Source organism: Platalea leucorodia (genome assembly GCF_965183815.1).
Source record: "Platalea leucorodia genome assembly, chromosome: 8".
Taxonomy (NCBI): domain Eukaryota; kingdom Metazoa; phylum Chordata; class Aves; order Pelecaniformes; family Threskiornithidae; genus Platalea; species Platalea leucorodia.
In genome coordinates, this window is record NC_138830.1 from 481702 (window position 1) to 502774 (window position 21073).

Here is a 21073-nt window from a genome sequence, read left to right on the forward strand (position 1 = left end):
GATGGTAAGATACTTAAGATTTCCCAATACAAGATTGGACATCTGGAAACAAGGTGGTAAGAGATTATTTTGGATTATTTCAGACCTATACAAGTCCAACTTCTTTCTGGAAAAAAAAAAAATCTAGTATTTATAACTAAATTGCACAATCCTTCCATTCACACAGCTTTAAGGGATATCTTCCATTGCCTGCTTATGACTACAGCTCTTAACATGTGATTATAATCACTGCAATTGAATAGGATTAGGGCACTCTACATATACAAACTGCACAGCAACAAGATGAATGTTAGTTCAAGTATTACTCCAGCATTAAGATCCCCCCTGCTCCAAACACCATTCTATCCGCTTGAAAGCTAGAGCTATTTTTACTTTTGCCCTATTTCAGGGTGGCTTTGGGTCTTACTGGCACAGAAGACAAATTGAAATTCCAGCTGTAGCTCCGTAACAGTCTCCTGCTTACTTTTCAGTTGCTATGACTGCGTCTCTTCCCCAGACAGCACTGTCAAACCCTTTGAAGGGGACAGTTCCTGAAAACTACCTCCCTGCAGAAGAGATTATAGTTTCTATCCACATCAACTCTATTTATGTGCTTGTTTCTTTCTCCTCTCACGTCAAGGGTTTAAAGAAAACAGGAGATTGATTTTCTTTCCCTTTTTTTTTTTTCTTTTAACATTCTCTTTCCGGGGTTCTAGGTCTTAGTAGGATGTAGTATGATGCCTGAACAAGGTTTCTGTTAAACTTATACTTAGAAGATTTTTCTTATTTAAAGTGCTATAAAGCACCCCAAAATGTTTTAGGCAACCAAAGAAAAAACAAAACCAGAAGCTTTCTAAACTGGACCTTTACCTGGTACAGGATTATTTTACGCCACGAAACATACTCCTTGGGGCAAAATTTGCCTTTTAACTACTGACAAACGTGGATTCCACCATTGCTTCATCTACCCAAGCTCCCTTCTCAGTGTGTCAAATCGGAGGATTGGTTTTAATATGCAGCAAGATGTGCCAAAGGAATAAGCGAGAAGCTTTCAGAAAAGGTCTTACAACAAGTGACATGTAATGTTTAGACAAAAATTCTGTCTGATAGTCATTCACTGTCCATTTAAGAGTACCACAGTGAGTCACTAAGCGCTTGACAACTAACCAAAATGCTCAAGTTCAAGCATCTAAGAAGAAACATTGAATACAAAATCCTTTCTAAAAATGACACCTTTTTAATTTATTTTCACTATCCAAACATTATCCTGCTCAGACTTTGTTAAGTAACTTTACCTTTGACAGACTTCATGCTACAAGATTTGTCCCCTTTACCTGTTTTATGGCTGTCACAGTTATGACGAAGAATAATGGCAATCCACTGGTAATAGGACTGGTAGGGGTATCTATCATGAGCTAAAAGAGAAGAAAATGTGAAAATTAGCCCCAATTTTATTTTTACAATTGTACTTTCAAAAAAATCCCCAATGAAGCAAGATGACAACTGTGTTCCAAATTCCTCATTACGAACTGTGAGTATTTTTACTGCACTTCCTACAGTATTTCTGGACCAAAACTCAATTCCTGACACCTAAATAATACACGTCAATAATGATGCAAACAAAGGTTCTAGGGCATACAGCGGACTTAATCACATTTGTAATACATGTGCCAATTTTAAGAGTCCTTAGCAAAAGGAAGATATGCTTTCATCCTGCAAAGATGAATTCAAAAATATTTTACAAAGGAAGGAAACCTACATCTCGTGAAGCTGTTTCAATACTCTATACAATCTACTGCTTAACAGCAATGTACAGTATAATAACATCCACTTCAGAAGTGACAATAAAGTTAAAAATAGTTCTTTCCCACAGTTATTAGATATTAGAGAACACTCTTTCTTAGACTGCTCCTTTCTGGTTCCCCCAAGTTAACATGCAATTTTTACAATTTGTGCTATTATTGCTGTCATGCCAAAAGTGCAGTGTATACACTAAAATTCTGTATGTGGGGGGGATGTTAGTGTTTCTCCTCTGCTGCAGGAAAAACAACAACATGGTCAAGTGTTGTAAAGAAAACATATTCAAAACCATGGACATTGATTTGATCCACTTTACCTTAGATTTATGGCATTGCTTTGGGAACCGTTAAAGAAAAAAAACACAAAACAAAACAATCGTACATGAAGTTTACTCTGTTAAGAGCCAAGAACCTCATAGAGAAAACAGATTATGCCACCTTACAACACGTGCATGAGCTATTTTTTTCCCCACTGAAACACATACAATTTATAGAACACAACAAAAATCAGATCTAGCCTGCAATATTGTCTGTTCTTCAACTGCAGCATTGCAGTTTCAGCTTGGCAGCATGTTGTCCAAGAAAACCCATGCCAAAAGCATCTGATTTTTGGCTGAATAGGGTTAACCATGACATTTCTGCCATCTACACTCTCCTTTCTCAAGAGAGGCTCATATGTGAAAACGCAGCAAGTTTTGTGCTGGTGGCACTGTCACGGCAGCCTGCTCCTTTTGCCTCTTTCACCGGAACACCACGGCCCTTAGCCGGCTACACAGCTGGACACGCATCCATCACACAACTGGTGTGGAGCCTCGCGCGACCAAAATGCAGTCTGGCACCATGTTTCCAGCATGCAAATGTGAGGTGAACAACGTGGACTGGATTGTGCTGCACGTTTAAAATCACACAATGAGAACTTGCCCCAGCCCTGTCATCCCCAGTGGAACAGGGTGGTAATGACAGACACTGCATCTTGGTCACATCAGATTCATATGACAGACAGGATACCATGGTGATCAACTTTTAAAGGCACCTTTGCTTTATAAAAAGAAAAAATACTAGATATTAATGAACTTCCAAATGGGATTTGAATAAAAACAGAATTCCATTCTAACAAATGAACAAAAATGACTGCAGCTTTTCTTCTGTTCGGTTTCCAAGAATACAGACATATAGACAAGACATTTCCCATGCAAACTAGGGCATCCGCTTGAGTCACGAACTGAGAGAACAGGATTACTCTGGATAGAAGTTCCGCCTTTACATCCGTACTTGTTCATAGACATCACATTTAGATATTACTGAAGTCTAACAGTTTGAAAGGAACGCGACTCAAAATTGAACTAAAGAGTAAATTTGCATTAAAAAGAAACAAAAGCTTTAAAAACGCAACACCGCCTGTGGTTACAGTAAGTAGCATTTATGTTCCATCTCCAGCATGCCCGCATCTTCCTCATGCTACAATATGTTAAACAGCATGAAACATCATAACACGAATGACAAAGTCAATATTCTTAACTAGGAAGATGGGACGGGCAACATATTCTTTTAGACTAAGTTAGAAGTATATGACTTTAGTAACTCCCAACACAGGAATTTTCAGCCCATTAGAAAGTTCATTCTTTCTAAACGTGAAAGAACAAGAGCAAGGGACACAGGAGGCAATGGATTAAAAATTGCAGAACTGGCCCTGCTACATCTTGCACAATCACAGACAAATCTTAGGAACTCTTCACTATTCCCATTTTTTGTCAAATGAGGTACCATCTTTTTCAGATACGTACTGTAAATGTTGGTTAATCACTGTGGAGGGCTGTACATGTTCAAAGCATTCTATTTCATACTGAAAGAAAAGTTTGTGTACCCCAAAATCTTGTCTGCGTCTCAGATATTAATTGGTCTTTCAAAAGCTATTATCTCTCCTTAAAACCTTTCTCTCACTTACCCTTCATCTAAGTCTGCAGTAGCTCAACAGAATTCAAGTACAATTGCAGAGTTGGAGGTGCAAAGATCACAGAAAATTTAGACTGTCATACTTTTAATATACTTGTGGATGTTCTTTAATTAGAAGAAATATACTATTCTACAAAAGCCACAGTAATATTTCTGACCTATACTGTATCAACTGTCTTCCAAATGGACAAACTGTCAATCCTAGCTGTAAATTTTTTTGTGTTCGTTGTATCTGAACAAATTGAATTTGAGGATATTAGAACTGTGTGACAATAGTGTGTTGCTTTACAAAAGCAAGATTCCACCTACAATGAGAATATACAATAATCTATGCTCAGCTCAAAAGCAAGCATACTGCCCAATTCGATGCAAGTGAACTTGAATGTCTGCATTTCTGCACACTAGTGTCCAAGAGGCACTTAAAAACACACAGAGCAAAACTCCTGGTTTATTCAAACACCACCGATGGCCACAAAAATCAAAAAACTTCTTTGGAATTTTATTATTAACTTAACAGTTTTTAAATTGTATTTTGAGGCAGACAGTTGAGTCCCTGTGCTGGCAGTGCAAAGGATTTTGAAGCTGCACACTTAAATATATTAGCATTCACAAAGATAAAACCCAAGGACAGTACTTAAATTTGGACATAGTTCTTTTTAAAGTTGCGTTACTTTCCCAGAGGGGCTGGAAATGTGTTGTTTTTATAGACAGAATATGTAAGTAGAGAACTTGAATTCATAGAACAAAAATCAGCGGCAGAATTTACAACATAAATTGCAATTTCCTGAGTATTATTCAACTTACCTGAACCAAAAATATAATCAGAAAATAAAAGTTGGCTACTCTTCTGAACTGCTCAAATAAGTTTTTTGGAACAAAATTCCACACTGTATACTGAAGGGGAAAAAAGGGAGAGAGAGAAGAACAGTTATGACATACTGAACGATTTTTCAATGAAATTCAGTTCCCTTCCCATTAAACTCTCTTAACCTAAATCTTTTCATTTTACATCCCCTCCCTCAAACCTTCTTCTGGTCTTGCCCTACTCCCACACAGAACTGCTGTATCCAATTTTATTTTGTTTTTTTAGGTACAGCTAGCAGGGAAGCAGGGGTAGGAACTGCATTGCCTTTACAGTCAAAGTTTTAAATGTTCTCCTACCAACTGGGACAGGAGCAGCTGGAGTCATTTGGCTGCTTGCATCCTGGCTAGCGGGGAGGAAATTAATTCTTGCAGCTGTAACTTTCCCTCCTACACTACAGCGACAAGACACACCCCCACCATCAGTTCTACTGATTCCAATCCAAGGTCACACTAGGAGGGAATCTGCAACCGCAGTCCATTGCTGATTTATTTTATGCAGGGTACTAGTTTACAATTTGGCTATTTTATAAATCCTCACAACCAGCTTCATCCTTCCTTTTAAGTGGTTCTATGCATCACATCCAGACACATGCAACACTGGTCTAAAACCTAATTTTCTTCAGAAATTCTGACCAACATGCTTAATTGTTCTGTACTTAGGGCGGTTCTGAGGAAAGAGGGATGAGAGCAGGAGAAAAACTACACAGGAAGCAACCTAGCTTTTTCTTCAAAAAAGTTTAGAGCTTGTTTCATTTTCAATATTGTGTATCCACCATTAGATGTAATACACACACGCACATTCGCTACACAACTTCTTAAGTAACATATCAAGTGGTTTTCCCATGACAAATTGGTTCCTTACCTTGGATGATATGATTCTGTTGTCTGCAAACTTCTGAGGAACATAATGGCCATGCTGGGGAAAACGATTTGCTATATAAATAGTTCTTGTATCGCTTTGATGCGGTGGGTCAAAACCCTAAAACACACAAAAAAAAAAAGCTTATCAAGACTATTTAATTAACTGTAGTTTTGTAAAATTGTTGTCTTTATGCTGAAAAATTATATCCAGATATCAAAGAACTGTTTTAGAATAGCAGCTTTTGAATGGGAAACAAAATTAATGTGTAAATTAAAGTCTGCTGTGTCCAGAGAATTTTCAAAAATTGGGGGGGGCGGCAATCTCAATTTTAAGGTTGTGTACTCATTCTGGAAAATGAAAGAAAAAATCCTAAGTCTCAAAAAGGATAGAGAATACTTGCTATCATGCAAACTTGAAGCCCTGTGAAACTTAAAAAAGAAGAAATAGAAATGGAGATGAAAACATATACAAAACCTCACAGCCATGCTCATGATAACCTTAATAAAACAGATTATGAGAGAAGTAAAAGGTCAAAACAAACAAGTCATACTAGCACGCCGTGATAACCGGATTTTGAAAAGATTCTCACCAGCTTAAAAACAACGGCATATGCATCTGACTAGACAATAGCATTTCTCCAAGCAAGTTCTATCTCCAAGAACTAACATTTTGTCTCACCTCAAATATGATTCCCTGCCATTACCACCAATTCATACATGAGTGGCAGAAACACTGAAAGCAAACTCATTAAAAAAAAAAGATACCCAAACATACTTATCAATAGTTTCCTGCCAAAACACAAGATCTGAGTGAGGTCCCTTGGAACCAAAGACCTGTTTCGGGTCTAATGGTCAGTATTTTCATCAACTGCTTCTGCAAGGGGAAGGGGAATACAGGTGTTAACGTTGCAGACGACACCACCAGATCTTGAATTTTTTTCTTGTCATGTGGTGTTCTTGCAGTCCTGAGGTGGTGTCATCTGCAAAGTTACAGCAGTTAGACACGATTAACTGCCTCTACATGAAGAGAACAAAAGCCTGTATAGGAGTTCTGTAGAAAAAGATCAAAAGGCTATCCAAGGCTATCGCTGATCACAGGGTGAATGTGAGCCAGTAATTTCGTCCCATTGGGAAAAGGGCCTTCAGTACTAAGGAGGCTGGGGAGGAGTGGGAGCCACAGTTGAAGCACTGTGAACCAACTGGACAGCATCCAGAGCAGTGGAACATGAGCCACAAGAGATCCTGCAAACACGATATATAGCACAAGGCTAAACAATCTGAAAAGCAAAGAGCAAACAAGTTAGGGTCATTTAGCCTAGAGGAGAGGAAACTTGGGATATACTAGCACATCTTCCGATATATAGAAGACTCTTCTACCGAGAAAAGGGGTAATCTGAAGGACAAAAGAAGAACAGAAGCAGGCTTAAGTTACAGCTAGGAAAATTTAGTTTGGATATCAGAAAAACAAACAAAAATTCCTTTCTTATGGAAAGGAATAATTAAAAACCAAAATAAGTCACTTGGGAAGGTTGCAATCTCTCTGTAATACAAGGGCTTATATATCTAGGTCATTCAAGTCTATCTTTAATTGAGCCTTTCCTGGGGCTACATGACTCACCAGAACCCTTCCTAGCTGTAATGTCCTGACCTGGAGAAGCAGGTGATGGCAAGAGACGACAAGCAAGACAGGAAAACAGTAATAATTCAGACAACAGGCCAAGAAAATTACTAAAACAAGAAACAAAAAGCTTTAAGTCATGGACCAAACTAGTGAAATTAGATTTGGAACGGTTAAGTTGTTCGCCAGGGAATCAATGACTGTCCAGGAAGCGGTGAATTTCAGCGTGAGCGTCAGACAGTCCTCATCTTAGAGCCGACTTTGTGCTGCATACACAACGTCTCCTTGGTCTTTGGTGCCAAGTGGAAGCCCAGCTGATGAAACAGGTAGAAAGGGCATTACCAGTTCCATTACTGGAGGTGAGGAAACTACCTTTGCAGGTGTACTGCTCCACTTGTGAAACCAGGCTCCGGCCTTGACTCGTGTCAAGTAAAAACCGACACCCCACAGCACTCCAACAGAAGGTACTTCTGCACCAGTTAACTACAGAGGGTGGCGAACAGCGAGCACAACGAGCTGCATAAACATGGCTGGGATAACCAACCAAGAATTTTCTTCAATCGATAAAAGTTCTTTAACACGGGGCATTAGGTATGTTCACATTCAGGATGGTGTCATTTTAAAGTAAAGGAATACTTAAAAAATCCTCTCAAACATACAAATTTTCGTATTTGGCATCATTCCTACAGAAGCATTCTGTTTCAGAAAGGAAGAGGTCCAGAAGAAAGACGGGAGAAAGAAAGGAAGGGTGATTTTCCAAAGAGCTTTGAAGGAGAATAAACTTTAGATGACAAGCAGTGGAAGGCTGCTCGAGTCACACGCTCCAGTGCGAAAGCTTGTTTAAAGATAAAGAGTGGAGCAGGGAGACAAAAAGTAGATAGGGGAAAGGACTGGAAAGAATATATAGCATGCCAAAAGCAAAAGAAAGGAACTGTTCACAACTTAAGAAATACAACTTCAAGAAAATAAATACAAGCATGAATGTAAGAAGAAAAAAATGTACCTGTTAAATGCTGACACAAAATTTAAAAAGAGAACAATGTTTGTAGTAGAAGCATTTTGGATATCTGACATTAGTGACACATCATTTCAACCCAGAAGATGCCACAATAAAAGCGTTTTGCAAGCAAGAAAAAATGAGCTTAATTAGTAAGACTAGGTACACAGCTCTTCTATCTCAGAAAATGTCTGGCACTCACAAAATGCCAGACACCCTCACTTTGGAAAGTTACACTCCACAGCCTGAAAAAATCCCACTCTAAACCAAACAGATGCAAAGCAGGGGAAAAAACAGAAGAAGCAAAGAAAGCAACTGGCAGTCTTCCGATGGTGATAAATGCTAATCTCCATGCCAATCGCTGAAAGTTAGTAAAAGATAAACGAAAAATTTCAGAGCGACTAAGGTATCACTGAATTTTTCCGAAGTATTTATACGCCCCTTTTAGGCCACTATCCGAGCACCTGAAAGTTGATGAGTTTAATGACGTTTTTATTATGAAGCGTAAAGCCCTCCATACAACAAGCCTAACCTCAACTCCAGCCTACCTGCACAAGCACTTCCATCAGGGCAGAATACCTCCACTGAAGCAGACCCAACTGATTAAAAACGAGGCATCTATTTTCCAAATCAGAACCTCAGGCCATAGCAGTTTATGGGGGCAGTTGTGGAGCTGACACAGCTTAAAATTGCCGTCTATACACATTTAACTCTTTTGTTGAAATTTGTCATGGGGAAAGTGTAAAAGCTGCGCAGTCAGCAGATCTGTGGAGATGGCAATGCCCGAGCAAGGCAGGCTGGGGACAAGAACCTCTTCAAGCTGTCGGAGCTATGGCTGGAAAAGGACACATCCTTGACCGCCTCAGTGACCTGACTGCAGGCACAGCAGGAAAGAAGTGTCGGAGCTGGGAACAGCACCCAGGTTTCCCAAGTTTCGTGTCTGGAACTATGAAAGATCATTTGAAATTACCTAAGAACCCTGTCACCACATAATTAGCTGGTGAGACTGCAACCAAGCAGATCTTCCAGAGAAATTTTAATTACACATCTCTCCAACGAAAATTCTGCACAGACGTTAAACTTAATTGTTCAAGAATTGAAATGCCTTTAATTTTTCTGTAACTATGGGGCTGGTCACAGATCTTGTTCCTGACACAAAACTGACTGGTAGTCCAAATTTCTGCCCAGCGAAGGGATTTTGCGTAGCACCTATATGCAAGCCAACAAAGACATGCAGAAAGCAGTTTCCTAATTTCACTTATTAGACAGTTCTTTCTCTTTCTAATGTCATTATCGAACTCAGCTGCAAAACTAGGGTAACATACCCTTGTCAAAGGATTTCTGCAGCTAAATAGAGAGAATCCCTAACTTAAATTTTGAGTCTTGCAAAAAGATTCAGTTGTCACCAGTATCTTTCAACAAAAGTTAGTCCTCCTGCAGTTATCTAGTGAAGTGATTTCTACCTAAGTGCCTAGATCATTGACTTCGTGACAAATAAAGCTGAGTTTATTACAAAACCTGATATTTAAGGCTTCTTAATCAGGCGTATTACATGAATCAACTGTAAATAAATAAGACATGACCACAAGATTAAGAAACAAACAAACAAACAGTTTGATTCTTTTCCCCTTTCATGCTGCAAATTACATCTAGATTTACTGGCTAAAGTTCAACCATTCAGCTGATTTATCAACATAAACCAGGCATTATCTACCCCTGGAATACAGCTCTCATATCTTCAATGCGCTCGTCCCCAATAGAAATTTTGCACCCAGACAAACTTGACATGTTTGTTTTTGAAAATAGTCTAAACGAATGCCATTTACATACAACACACAGATGTTTGAGCCATGCTGATTTATAAAGCACAAACCAAAATAACTTTTTTGGGGAAAAAAAAAAGAGAAAGAAAGAAAGAAAGAAAGAAAGAAAGAAAGAAAGAAAGTGATTTGTAGTTTGTTTTTTGGTTTTTTTTTTGTTGGTTTTTGTTTTTTTTGATAAATTTGTAATGACACTAACCAAAGTAAAAGTAATTTTGACTGAACCTCTTCAGCAGTGATTTCATTAGTGTTCTGAAAGTTAGACAAAGACATTCTCTGTGTAATAATTAGGCTCCTTCAAAACAGCATAGAAAACATATCCTGGGGAACTGAGGAGAAATTTTTGACAGCGATGTTACTTCTTTCATGAAAGAAACGGGCTTCAACAGCCACCTCTCCTCCAAATAACCCCTTCCTGCATTTTGCCTCCATCTCCACCATTGTGCTAGGAGAACTGCCCATGCAGCCATATGGTAAAGCGAACTGGGAAACTGATCCAACCGCAACCCCACCATTTTCCCAGTTGTTTTTTATTTTTTTTTTAATGTATCGGTTCCCTAAAACAATTGCATGGTCATGCCAACAGCCTGGTGGTATAACAAAAGGGCACAGTGTGGAAGAAGAGTTTTATATTGCTGCTGAGGAACCATTATTAGCATGATCAACGAATTAGGCAACTAGAGAAACAGGCAGAGCAAGCAAAGGAGAAGCAGCACTACAAAAAAAGAACAGAACTATGAAAAGAAAGAACTGTGCCTGCCCTCTCAACACCTGCAAGCATAAACAAATAAGAAAGAAAAAGAGCTTTCTCAGTCAGCTTGTTGATACAATATACACTATCTACTGCAGACTCTTATTTCTTAAACGTCACCATTAAAAAGCTTAACTCAAGGCAGCACACATGCATGTCCCCTCCCCACACACTCTACAGCAGCGAGAAGCGGGCACCTGCAGATCTTCCAGCGGGGATTAGTGACACCAGACCAGCACACAACCAACCAACTGCTGTTTCAAGCTTTGCGGTACCTGCACCGATAATTACAAATCATCTGACAAGCAATTTTTGCTTATGATTTGCATAAAGCTAGTATACTTTAACATGATGTCCCAGTGTTTCTTATTCATCATTCATCGCATTTACAGGAAAAAAAGCAAAATAATGTTTGCTAAAAGAACTTCTGCTATGTGACCAGTGCTCAGTGAAAGGGCTTTGAAAGAAGGAAGTCTCAACTAGCGCCTCTTCCTCCTTTCAAAAACCACACTGAACACTGCTAAGGAAAGGAGTAGTTCCCCCAAAAGCCCTTTGGACACCACGCACTAGTTAAAAAGCCTAATAAACAGAAGAAAACTCGGTCTCAGGAAGCCTTTTTCCTCGGGAGGTGACTGACTGACCGCGGCCGCAGAAACAGACCACCAGACTTCCTGGCAGAGCGCCCAAGGGCCTGCTATTCTGCTGCTGGCAAGATATATTTTGATTAAAGGTGCTTTGAAGAAATGGATTTTCTTCCTTTGGATTTCGTTCTGAGCATACAGGCAATACTTCTCCCTTTGCCAGATAAGATTCACACTCCATGCACATTTTCAGAAGTCTGTGTAAATTTGTCTTCAAAACAGTCAGCCAATAATTCTTTCAGTCATATAACCGGGCAGTAGTCAAACTGAATTTGTCATGTCAAAGGTTAGCGTGAAGCAAGAAACAGCCTCTCGCAGCAATTTTAAACACTGCTCTAACAACGGAGGTAGTGAATCAGCTGAAGCACCCTGAGGTTTACATAGTGCCATGCAATTTGTCCCTCCTCTTTTAAATATCACTGCAATAAAGAAATAAAACAGTATTAAAAGTCATGCACCATTCACGCAACTTCCTCTTCCCACTTACTATATCCACGGTTGTTTAAAATATCTGATAACAAATCACGTTGCAACCTCCTAAAAGACCTATAACCAGACTACATTATTTTGTGAGAACAAACACTCTAGGAAAGAAGGCCTGAGAAGTCACGAAGCAATAATCCTTCCTTTCACGAAGTTAAAAAAATGCCTAGTACTGTATTTAGAAAAGTCACTGCGGTGCTTGCAACAAAGTCCTAGTTACATACGGCTCAAGTTGTTCTTATCTTACCTTATTTGTCAAAATGCCCACAGAAATAACTTGGGAAAATCCCTACTTAAAATTTAAAAAGCCATCATCTTCTCCTTATTTATCTGCAAAAATAACAATCCAGCTAAACTGGCCTCATTCACTGGTAACATACTTCCCCGTGCCAGTTTCTCTCTTCAGGTGACTGATGCCAAACATACTGGTCTTGCACATCAATAAAATCAGAAAGGAAAAGCGAGCTGAGCAGGCAAGTTAGGCTTTCTAACATAGCGCTCTAAGACTGTTATGACATGTCCGGTTTCTGTTAGTAGTGAAGAATTTTAACAGAGATTTAGGTACGCTGCTTAATTTTAAAATACCCCAACACCCATCAGGAGGCAACTACAGGGCATCATATTTTACAAAATAAGAATTGAGATCTCAAAAATCAATAGCCACTTTTAAGAATCCTGCTAAAAATATATAAAGTACTTTGAACATGGGAAGTGCTACAATTGTGCAATAATCAATCACACAGAAATAGCAGTTACTAAACAAAGTCACACTATGAAATGCTATGAAATGAAATGCTGTTTAACCACTGCTCTGAAGAGTCATTTATAAAACTATTTTACGCAAGCATGAAGGGCTGCTGTTCGGGGCTACTCATATGACCATTATCCCATACGAATATTGAAACCCACTGTTTTCAATATTTAGATTGGTTCTAGTAGGCAATAACTACTTAGGCTGATCAGCTCCTGCACTGCAAGTCTAATTCACATATTCCTTCAGTATGAAATAAAAACTTTTCAAAAAATTCTTCCCCCAGAACCACCCCTATATAATAAATCTTAAGCCTTTTTCAAAATGTGTGCCAAAATTATACTGACAATTGCTCCGACAGTTGTTGCTCAACAAATGTAATGGGAAGAGGATTTAGTTCATCGCTAGAACTGTCTGCCTCTTCCTCTTACCGTGCTTCGATAAAGCCTCCTCTGTAAAACTTAACATTACAGTTTTGAGTCTACTCCGCTCATCGAATATCACTAAGTTTTAATTCCATTTCAAACTTGATTTATGATCTAAGTATCAGTTTAATGTCCTGCTTTCGGACATATCTACAAACTAGTTTATCCTTAAAGCCTGCTAAATATTAAGCTTTCTTTCTGTTTTGTTGCAATTCTTTTTCCAAACAGATACGTAAATATCTGCAAAAATTAGCACAGCCATCCATAAAACTAGCACAAAAATGTGCAAAGGGATAGTAAAAGAGTAACAAAATGTAACAACATATAACAAAAAAAAAAAAAACCCCTTTGTGGTATAAACCATATAAAACTTCTTTCCCCGGTGTAATATTTCAGGATAAAAACAAACAGCTTCCCTTTTGTGTACATCATTATGTCTCCTTCCCATTTACAGGAAAGTTCTCCTTTCCCATGCTTATTTTTACTCAAAGTAAACAAGAAAAAAAATCCTCTTAAGTCACAGTATGTGGGAGGCCAAGGAGTTGCAGGGTTTTGTTTTTTAAATCACTGTGTAGCTGTCGGTCCTACTTTCTCTCTTTTCTACCACGGCCTGTGCTACTGCTAAGTGTTTTTTTTTCAACAGCAGTTGAAGTGAGGTTTGTATAAAAAAAAGCCTAGCTGCAAATACGTCACCTGTGTTTAGCTGGAAGATAGGTCCTTGCGTTTACAGAGGCACTTTGTCATATCTATTTTGCTGCAGTTCTTATCTGTTGGCTTACAAACAGATTTTGTGTTAGAAATTAAAGGATTTTTTTTTTAGAGGTATACTGTAGATACCTTTTTCCTGGTGAAATAGTTACAAAACCAGTCATAACTACTGAGCACACCACGACACAATAAAGAAAAACAGAGGGCAGATCACGAGTGAAAGGCACAAGTCACAATGTTTTTAATGACATTTAAACACATTATTATATTTTTCCCTTACAACTCCTATCTCTCCACCCCAGAAGAAAGCAAATAAAAGTTTTAATGAATTCAGCCAACCCATCCAAAACTAGAAAAACAAATACCAGTGATATCCAAAACACATGTTGAACGTTATTAAATTCAGCACATATTTACTTGCCTTAGATTAGGAATTTTACCTTCTGATGAGAGTTCAGAGGCAATCTCTTAGCAACAAACAAAGAGGCATCCATCCCAACCATCTTTCCATCCCACCAGATAACACTGACCAGAACACAAAAAGCTTTTGCCCTTTGTCAACAAAATAATACTTTTCTCCCTCAGTCACATAAAACAAATAGACAGTAACTATTAAGGGAGCAGGACCCTGTTAGTGCAGGAATATCACCCAGTCAATGAAATGGTCATATTATTGCGTGACAAGTGGAAGTTTGGCACAATAAAAATTGGCTGCTTAAAAGGCTCGTGGCTAAGAAAAAAAAAAAAAAAAAAAAAAAGAATGGGACAAGATACAGGTCAAACATCCAAGTCTCACGGAAAGGCAGCACATCAGACAACCCTGATTTTCCCATTTTTAAAATGGTCTTTGAAAGAAACAGGGTCAAGACTGGTTTGATGAGGTTTTGGTAGGCAATTTTTAAATTTAGAGTTTAATTTTTATGAGGTAAGATTTAAAAATTACACACAGGACCCAACGGATGTCTCCGTTTGGAAGGGACAGCTGGCTGAAGACAGGGCCAGGTTCTGCACGCCTTGGAACACACTGTGCTGCAAATGTATTAGCCTTCAGCAGTCACAGAATATAAAAAGAAAACAAGGTTAAAAGACCCAAACACAGTGGGAGGACTAGTCCAGCAGATCACAGAATATCTCTAGCAAAAAAAGAGGGCCACATTTTCTCCTGTGTGAAGTGACATGAGGAGGGTCGTTAAACCCCAGTTCGCAAACTACTCTAACCAAAGCCGTGCAACCTTTGGGCTGTTCTAACACGCATCTCACTGATCCTTCGGTGACAATACAGAAGGTATCAGCTGGGCAGCCTGAACCAGAGGAACTCTTTTGAGCAAATACGCATTTATTTTTCTAGTACACAATAACAAACACCCATTTAATTTTAGCCAAAAAGGGGAACAGGCTTCAATGACAAGTAAGAAAAGAGGGGGCAAACTGTGCTCCAGAAAAGCAATGTGATTTCGGAAGTTACAATTCTCAGTCATTGGATTAGTTCAAAGTACTTTCAGTGTTCAAAAAATGCAGGGAATTCTTTGGGGGCAAAAAAAGAAGCAACTGCATTGGTTCAATTCTATAAAATGATTAAAAAGATTAACACACACGTGTCAGTGCAAACAATGAGATCAAAGGCTGTCCACCTTGTTCCGAATGCCAATACCGCAAGTTACCACAGAATACCGCCCGCCCCTCTCCGAACACCTTAACAGATACCAACACCTGGAAGGAAAGGGAATAACGTCCCAAACACACAGTCCTCTAGTACGAACCTATTCGAGGACATTTCCCTTATTAGTAGAAGAAACTTTTCATTAGTATGCATCCAAAAAACGAACAAGAACACTCCTACAGATATTGCCCGGGGCGGGCGGGGGGCTGTGGGGTGTGACAGGGACAACCAACACAAAACAGGGAAAACCCTGTGATCACCTCTCAGCGCAGGCTACGTAGGACTTTTGGACTAGACGAACTCCTGATGTCCCTCCCAAGCTGAACCTTCCTATAACCACAAAATAAAATAGCCTGGTAACTAAGTTTTCCAGTTAAAAGCCATTGATCCAAAGGAATTAATTTACACATTTTGTCTTTGACTTCCAGTTAAATACCAAAGCTGCATTGCCTGAATACCTTGCTCTGCATAGCATGAAAGTTGCTGTCAGTGCACACCACCATTCAGGTTCTTAAATTGTAGGAAGAAGATACTCTGCCAAATACAGTGTAATTCTGCTTCTCTTGAACTGTCATGTGTAAAGGAGGGACCAGGCAGGTAGCTCTTAGGTTTTCTCCATGCAGTATCTTTTGTACATCACTGCACTGTTAGATAACAGATCAACGGGCTCAAACTCTACGTAATAGCAACTAGAAGGGAAATCCAGAGACCCTTCTTCACTTGACAGGACTAACAGTTCAAAATGATGCAGCTAAGATCATTTATACATACAAAGGTATTCTGTCACAATTTTTGAAGACCTCCTTGCCAGACAATGGAAGTTGTCATTACTTTCTGTTAATACCACTGCAACAGCTCCCACGCTCCACGTTACACCATCAGCAGAGTCCAAACAATGTCACAAATCTATCGGACTAGAAGTGGCACAGCAAGTCACTGAGCATTACAAAATGCCACTTTGTACTCTTGTTTTGTATTGGTACTGCACAAACGGGACCAGGAGAGCCACAACAGCACTCTGCTGTACACAGATCAGCTGTGCAGTCTAACCCATCATATTTGGAAATGCAAATAAAATGGAGTGTACTATTCCTGAATATTAACGATGCTTCCTATCAACTGTTGTTTACCCGGTTGTTTTTTTCAAGCAGAGCTGGCTGTGCCCGTGGTGTTATGCAACCCTCAGCCAACCCACGTGCCTGCTGGCTTTCTGAGAGCCCAAGGTAACAGAGCTGGGACTCGGGCATCCTTCCTGCTCAGAGCTTGTCTTTGAAATACATCAGGGCATTTTACTCAAAGCAATGAACCGTACTCCATTTGTCTCTACATATATTTTATTACTAAAACCTAAGCACTTCCAACTATTAGCGACATAATGATATTATCATACAATAATATTAACTAGAAAGTTGCATGCTGTTAATGACTTACTACACTTATTTAGTAGGGGACAGCATTAGGTGAACCGACACTGATAAACTGTCTGTGTAGGGTGGTGTTAATTGTTTCTGAGCAAACAAAGCAGACTGAAGGCCATGATGCCAAAACAAACTGACAGCTTGTAAGAGAGTGCCACATAGGCACTGAAGACCGAGCAACACTATCACTGTCACCAACTTCTGTAATACAACAAATCACTGAAAAGACAAATAACACCTCAGAAAATTGTTTTGGACTTGTACGACCGTAATAAGGACGAAGAAAGTCTGACATTCTCAGCACGCCTCCTGTTCTCAGAGGCCTAGTCATCCCTTTATGCAGCTGTAACAGGCACGCACAGATCCTCACAGACTAAAGCACAGCAAAGTCACCACTTAAAGAACTTAGCTGAAATAATTTGAATTCCATACCAGGTTCTCTCATCACTTACTTCTAAGACCACCTGCTTCATTTTCCCTTTTACAACTCTTGAGAACACAAGTTCAAGATGATATACGCTCAAGACCACCTCATTAATTAGTGTATGGAATACTGTCATCTTAAACAAACAAGAAGTTGCAAAACATCGGTTGGTTTCACACAGAGAGCACTTAACGGCCTAAAAGCACCTTCAGCAAAGTACCAGCCCCTCCCCGCTTCCCCAACCCCTTACTACTTTCCAACATTTTTGCACACCAACGTTTTTCTTTTGTACTACTACGACATCCCACTTAAATCACTCCCACATATTTGCCTGGCTCCAACCCTCCTGTAGGGAAGAGAACACTTTTTACAAAACCTGTTGCCACATCAAGCGCAGGTACAAATACACGCTCTAAAGGCATCCAAACCCACACATTCTTCTCTTCTCCTATCAGAAATAAATCAGACACAGATTTTGCCACCCTTTGATTCAACTATTTCTGCCACCCCACTCTTCCCACTCGCTCTGATTATTTTCTCAGCCCTTTGACATTCTTTCAGAAACTAAACATCACGGACATATGAAGAAGTGAATGTATGGTGGGATCTATGTTAAACCAACGATTACACACAGGGGTGAGTTGTCCGAGTGTCCCTCAGAAGAAACATGCAGTGTGATACCTACCAAGGCCATTTTTCATCTTTATGAGCTGTGAAACAACCAAGCCATTAACATCAAACAGTGAGGTTTATAGAAAACAAAACACAAAACATGTATCGTTGCAATATTTTTTTCCTTAGTACCATATTTAAATGTCTGTTCAAGCATCTTGACTCTTTATTATCCTGTTGTTCTACTACACTAATCCCTCCCTGCCAAAACTCGTGCAAGTTTTAAAATTATTTTCCCATCAAACACTTTCCTTTAGAAGAATAAAACCCCCTTAGTGCTAGGTTTATTGCTTATCTTGTTACCCTAAGCTTTTGTTTTCTATTAAGGGCAAACGTATTTCAGGAAAGCTGGTCAGTGTACTCACAGGGGGAAAAGCAACCACGTTTGATACATTAATTCCTAGCACTGATGCAGTCCTAATCTAAACTCTACAGAAGACAACATAATGCTGCTTTAAAAACCACACACACAAACCTCAAGCCACCTTCAAGGGGAAAAAATGACAGCTATGTTCCACCAAACAGGCTTTATTCTAAAAAACATGTGCGTGACTGTAACAGAACAGAAGAATGCAGCCAGAGCTCAGACAGAGCAATTAATTTGCAGGTCAACAACTCTTGGTGTCACACCGAACTAGTGAGCACAGTCAAGCCGGCGCTGAGACCATCGCCACAAGCTCTGTGCTTCAGACACGGATCTTGGAAAAATCTATGGGCCATGGGAAAGGAGGTAGGGGAAGAAAATGAGGAAAAAAATTTTTTAAAAAAAATCTTTTTTTTAAAAAAGCGACACAACAAATTAAACAAGTCATTAGTGAGACAGAAGCTTTAACCATTAAAATATAAACACCTAACTAATGTAAGTTCTTGTACTAACCTGGGCAACACCTGTGATGCAAGGTAACTCCCATGAATGGAAAAAGTAAGTTTGTAAACACATCGTTTAAAAGGAATTTCTCCCTTTGAGAAAATGCAAGAGAAATAACGCTGGAGGGGGCAGGAAGCTGGCCAACACCCGAATCAAAACAGCCAAACTGGAGGTACCCCCCTGCTACAGCAGCACAGACACCGCAGCCCCGGCCGGCCGGTCTGCCCCCGCTGTAGCACAGCCACACCGAGCAGCGCCCGTTCAGAGGGAGGCAGCCTCTGCCCGCAGCCTCTTTCGAGTGGCTCCCCCGGCGAAGAGCCTCTCACGGATGTTTTTCTCCTCTTTCCCGTCACTCTGGGAGCCCCGGCACCGGCGCGGCGGCAGCGGCTGCACGGCCTCGGGCACCGGGCAACGAACGAGACGGGCGCGCAGGGGGGAAAGAGCCCCGAAAGGTTTCGCAAGGCGGAGGAGGGAGGGAGGGAGCAAACCCTGAAGCCTCGGTCCGCAGAAAAAGGCACCGTCACTGCTCCCTGGAAAGAAGTTTGGGGAGCCCTGCCCCAAGCGGGGCACAGGCAAGGGAGCGCGCCTTCCTCTCTGTCAACGTGGCTTCAAGGAGGGGAAACAACCCCAAAAACCCGGAACCTCCGATACGCCTTAAAATGAAAATTTTAAAAAACGACAGTAACGACCCCAGGGAAGCCTGCGGGTGCCCCAGCCCCGCGCCTGCCCGCCCCCGGCACGGGGAGGACTCTCCTCCCTCACAGGCTCGGGCCCTGCTCCCGCTCAGCCCGGCCGCCCGCACCCCCGCTTCCCCCGGGGAACCCCGGGCCGCAGCGCCCGGGCAGAGGCAGCGGGACGCGGCGGCCCTGCAAGGCCGGGGCGAGGCGCGGGGCCGGGCGGCCCCGGGGCCCGTGGGGTGCAGGGGAAGCCCCCGGCCGCGGCCCGGCGCCGCGCCCTCCCCGCCCCACGGCGGCGGGAGGCACCTACCAGCTGCTGCCGGACCCACCGCAACATCCCCGGCGGCGCGGGTCGCGGCGCCCGCGGCGGGGCCCCCTCGGCAGTGCCGCCGCCTCAGGCCAGCCGCCCGCCGCGGCTCCTCGCCACGGCGCAGGGGCCCGACGCCGGTTGCGGAGCGGCACAGCCCCCGCGGCGCCGCGCCGCCGCCATCACAGGGCCGCCGCGGACGCCCCGCGCTGCCGCCCGCCCCCGGGAAGTGACGTCTGAGGGCGGGAAGCGGGGAGGGGCGGGATGGCGGCGGGGGGAGGCGGGCGCGGGGCCCTGCTCCGGCGCGGCCCTGGCGGGGGCGGCTCGCCGGTCCTGCCGCCTGCGCTGCCCCGTGGTGCCGCGTCCGGAGCACCAGGGCCGTCCGGGGGCGGGGGGCCCCGAGCCCGAGCGGCCTCCGACGGGGACGTGGGCAGGGGCGGCCTGGAAGAGTCCCCGCCTCCCCAGGCGGGAGCGGCGCTGGCAGCCGTCGGGTCCCCGGGCCCGTCAGCCCGGCCTCGGCGCCTCGGAGACCCCCCTTCTCTGGTGAAGGGAAGCTGCTTCACAACTGCGTGATTTTTATCTTTGCTCTCTCGTAAAAAAAGACAAAACACGCGCATGTTGGAATAAAGGCTTTTAAAAAGATAGGCCTGATGATAACCACTGATTTAAACTGAAAAAGCAAGCGCGCAGCGTGGAGACATCCCAAAGCAGGGAGCAGGTGCTGGGAGGACCTGGCGCAGCTCTCCTGCTGCTGGCAGCCCTGCCCTGAATTGCGGTTTGGTTCCAACCGGGTGTCGTGCGGTCTTGTCAGGTGGCGATGGCCTTGAAATCTTCCCTTTTGCTCTGAAAACAGCTACTACTTAGGAAAACAAAGCAGTGTTCAGCTTCAAACACACACCGATACAAGTCTGCAGCTTCTGGGCCTGCGTGGCTAAGAACTAAAGGAGATTATTTTAAGCAGTAAATACCCGAGTATTTGTGACCGAATACTGTTGTCAGTGAAGTCAATGGCAACTTTGACGCTGACCTGAAGAGAAGTCTTTTTGCGTATGAGGATCAGTACTATTCCTGCCGTTCCCATTTGTTTCCACGTAATTGTGATATATAGCAACGAATCATAATCGTATCTGCCATAGAGCTAATGTAGTTTTTAGCATTCAGTGAGAAATTTAGAACATAATTCAGGATTTAAGATAGATGATACAACGTCTGAACAACTGAATCGTGTGGTGAATGCTGGTGGTTTAAGCACCTACGTTTAATTAGAAAAATAAAACAGTGGGGAGTAAGATTTCATCAGGCACTTAGGGAAGCTAATGTTAGCAAAACTCTGTATTAAATGCTACGCATTATTTCAAAACATTTAAATACATCAAAGATGAGTTTCAAACAGCTTG

The 21073-nt window shown here is 41.8% G+C and overlaps 1 protein-coding gene across 4 annotated transcripts in view; it reads right to left on the reverse strand.

Annotated features, from left to right (window-relative positions):
- The window catches only part of ATP11B (ATPase phospholipid transporting 11B (putative)), a 67355-nt gene extending 47505 nt beyond the window's left edge, over window positions 1–19850 (reverse strand). For all 4 annotated transcript variants that reach the window (XM_082319685.1, XM_082319687.1, XM_082319684.1 and 1 more), the window contains exons 1-4: window positions 19680–19850; window positions 5458–5574; window positions 4536–4625; window positions 1314–1394 (exon numbers count right to left, since the gene is read on the reverse strand). In XM_082319685.1, coding sequence (XP_082175811.1) covers window positions 1314–1394; window positions 4536–4625; window positions 5458–5574; window positions 19680–19706 — 315 coding nt within the window. In that variant the 5' untranslated portion in view covers window positions 19707–19850. The remainder of the gene's footprint in view (window positions 1–1313; window positions 1395–4535; window positions 4626–5457; window positions 5575–19679) is intronic.
- Between the last annotated feature and the right edge of the window lie 1223 nt (window positions 19851–21073).